The sequence below is a fragment of the Pinus tabuliformis genome, chromosome 2_1, assembly GCF_031772625.1.
Source record: "Pinus tabuliformis cultivar Carrire ecotype Pingquan chromosome 2_1, CPIR1, whole genome shotgun sequence".
NCBI lineage: Eukaryota > Viridiplantae > Streptophyta > Pinopsida > Pinales > Pinaceae > Pinus > Pinus tabuliformis.
The window spans coordinates 966,553,881-966,557,361 of NC_142299.1; the positions used below are offsets into that span (position 1 = coordinate 966,553,881).

General features: G+C 38.5%; 1 protein-coding gene across 1 annotated transcript; it reads right to left on the reverse strand.

Moving 5' to 3' along the window:
- Positions 1-346: 346 nt before the first annotated feature.
- On the reverse strand, positions 347-3,080 carry LOC149203849 (uncharacterized). Its single transcript, XM_089402006.1, has 5 exons — positions 2,982-3,080; positions 2,476-2,850; positions 2,037-2,361; positions 1,394-1,784; positions 347-965 (listed from the first exon to the last, which is right to left on the reverse strand). The coding sequence occupies exons 1-5, from the start codon at positions 3,078-3,080 to the stop codon at positions 347-349; spliced, it is 1,809 nt and encodes a 602-aa protein (XP_089258132.1).
- Positions 3,081-3,481: the final 401 nt, after the last annotated feature.

Below are 3,481 nucleotides of genomic sequence, written 5' to 3' on the forward strand. Positions count from 1 at the left end.
CTTTATCGACAATTGATTGGGAACATAAATATGATTTCTGAACATCAACAAATTCTCAGGGTTAATACTGTACCCTTTTGCTCTATAACGCTCTATGCCAATTTAGCTTGTTGCCAAAGATAATCATATTCTAGGTCCTTTTTGGCTGCTTCCTTTATCTGCTCAGCAAAGTTGAATTCTGCTTGACTAAATGAAATTTCATAGACATAATGCAGTTTTCTACTTAATGCATCCACCACTCGATTTTCTTTCCCCTTTAAATGTTTGATTTCAAAATCAAACTCGCTTAAGAATGTAGTCCATTGAGCTTGACACACATTCAAGGTAGGCTGGTTGAAGAAATTTGTTAGGCTGCTGTGGTCGGTTCTGAGTAAAAACATTTCCCTAGCAAATAGTGCCACCACACTTTTAAGGCATGAACTACAATAGTCAGTTCTAAATCATAAGCATAATATTTCTGCTCATGCTCCTTTAACTTACGGGATTCATAAGAAACTACTTTATCGTTTTGCATTAGAACTCCGCCCACACCTTCTTTACATGTGTCTGTACATACTATAAAATCCTCCTTAGGATCTGCAATTTTCAATACTGGCACAGTGGTGAGCAGATGCTTCAATTTCTCAAAACTTTCCTGACAGTCCCTAGTCCATTTAAAAATTGTTCCCTTTTTCTGCAAGGAAGTAATTGGATAAGCAACCTTAGAAAATCCCCTTATGAATTGCCTATAGTAACCAGCAAGGCCCATAAAAGAGTGTATATCTACCACATTTGTTGGAACCGACCAGTCCATTATGGTCTTGATTTTCTTGAGATCCACCGCTATGCCTTCAGAGGAAATAATATGTCCTAGGTACTGGATTTGATCCTTAAAGAAGTCACATTTGCTAAATTTGGCGTACAACTGGTTTTCTCTTAAGGTTTGTAACACTACCCAAAGGTGCTCCTTATGTTCCTCTATACTCCTGGAATATACCAAGATGTCATCAATAAAAATAAGAACGAACTTGTCAAGGAAGGGGTGGAAAATTCCATTCATCATACTCATGAATGTTGTTGGGGCATTTGTGAGTCCAAATGGTAAAACTACGAACTCATAATGACCATAACGAGTTATGAATGCAGTTTTATATATGTCTTCATCTTTAATTCAGATTTGATGATACCCTGATCGTAAATCAATTTTTGAAAACACTACTGCACCCTTAACTTGATCAAAAAGGTCATCAATTCGGGGTAAAGGGTATTTATTCTTAATTGTCAACTTGTTTAATTGTCTGAAATCTATGCATAACCGCAAGGTACCATCCTTTTTCTTATGAATAAAATCGGGGCTCCCCAAGGGGATACACTAGGTCGAATATAACCTTTATCTAGCAGCTCTTGAAGCTACATTTTTAATTCTGTTAACTCAGGGACACTCATTCTGTAAGGGGATTTGGAGACTGGAGCAGCTCCAGGGACCAATTCTATGGTAAAATCAAGTTTCCTCTTAGGTGGTAACCCAGGGATGTCTTCCGGAAAGACATCTTTAAATTCCTGCACTATTGGTATTTTCTCCAAAGCAGACAGCTTATCTTTAGAGTTTGTGTACCCCACTTGAACCACATATATTTGACAGCCTTTACGCATACAACGTGCTAGCTGATGGGCTGTAATGGGATGTAACATAACTTCCCTTCTCATGCCTTGAATCTCTATTCTGGTGCCATCACTGGACAAGAAATTAATTGTTTTATCTTTACAATTTACTAAGGTCCATTGACGTTCCAGCCAGTCCATTCCTATCAGAACATCATAGGAGCCTAATGGTAAGACATTTAAATTTGTCCTAATCTATTGTCCTGCCAAATCAATTCCACAATCTTCTACTTTTGCACTAACTCTTCTTTTCGCTCTTGTGGCTAGTTGGACTAGCCATGGGTTTCTAAACTTTACACTTTTTAATTGGCACAAATCAACTATCCTTGGGCTAACATAGCTCAAGCTTGCACCCAGATCTATTAAAATGGAAACAAGGTGATTGGATATTTTACCTTCGAGTTCCACCATAGAGGGTTGATATTTTGCTTGGCGGTCTTCTAGTGCTACATTAATTTGAGGTATGTTCTGCGCCACATCACCAATAGTAGAAGCTTCTTGAACATTGGTAATTGGTTCTGCTCTCCCTCTATGAGGGAAATTTTTGTAATAATGAGGTTCCCCACAACCCCAACATTGCAAAGGAGGTTTAGGAATCTGACTAGATTCCAACTTGCTTGATGCTTCACTTTGTTTTGCTTCATTCTGAGGCCTATACCTCTGCTGACTCTGGTTCATAAATCCATTTGATCCCTTCCGTCCTGCATATTTGGTACCAACCTGTTTCACATTTTTATTGGCTGTAAATTTTTTCTATCCTTTCTTACTTGGCCAATTTTTATTACCTTCGCCTTTCTGCTTCATTTGATGATAACAGATCCGAGCCTTTCAAACTGCTTCATCCATTATTTTAGGGTTATCAAACTCCAATTTCTCTTTCATGTAGATAGGTAAGCTGCTAATAAAGCATTGGAATTTGGCCTTCTCTTCACGGATATAGGGAACATATCTCAACAGCAAAGTGAACTTGGCTATGAACTCATCCATAGTCTGTTGTCCTAATTTTAGATCATGAAACTCTTTGGCTTTGTCATCATAAAACCGCTTAGTCAAATACCTGTCCTTAAAATTCTTCTGGAATTTCTCCCATGTGACTTCCTGCTCACTGATTTCTTTGACTGTTTTGGTTTCCTCCCACCACAGGGTGGCCTTGCCCTGCAGCTGGTAAATTGCTAACCTTGCTTTCAAATTGTCATCATATCCATATATCTAAAAGTATTTATTCATATTAATTAACCAGGCCTCTACCACTTCTTCAGCCTCTCCATTATATACTAGAGGTTTGATCTTTTTGAACTCCCCTTGGAGCTCAATTTTCTGCCTTTTTGTACTCTTCTTACTGGAGACATTATTAGATTCTCCTTCGTTACTAGTTCATCCTCCTTCAGACTCCATGCATTCCTCCTGCTGTCTATGGGACTGAATTCCATTTTCGTCATCCTGACTGGGATTTGGATTTCTTTGATTACGCTTATCTGATAAGATTTTCATGATCTTTTCTTGCTCCAGACGTAATCTTTCATTATATGTGTTATCACTCAGGTTGTTCCCTGCCTCCTGAAGGGGCGGCCGAGGTAACCACTAACTAATCTTTTAGCTGCAGGTCCTAGCCTACCTGCAACCAGAGAGGGCTCTCTCTTTGTAATTTAGCTTTGTTTTTGGAGTATTTTAGGCTAGTTATGATGTACAAAGTTTTGTTTTAAGTTTTTTGGATGGTGATTTTAGGCAGAGCTAGGATGCAAGTCCAAAACAGTCTATACCATTGGGTAATGGAGTCAATGATGGTGTACTATTGAAAGTGTTTCTTGGGTAAATGGTAATGCTACAGAGCAAGATAGGC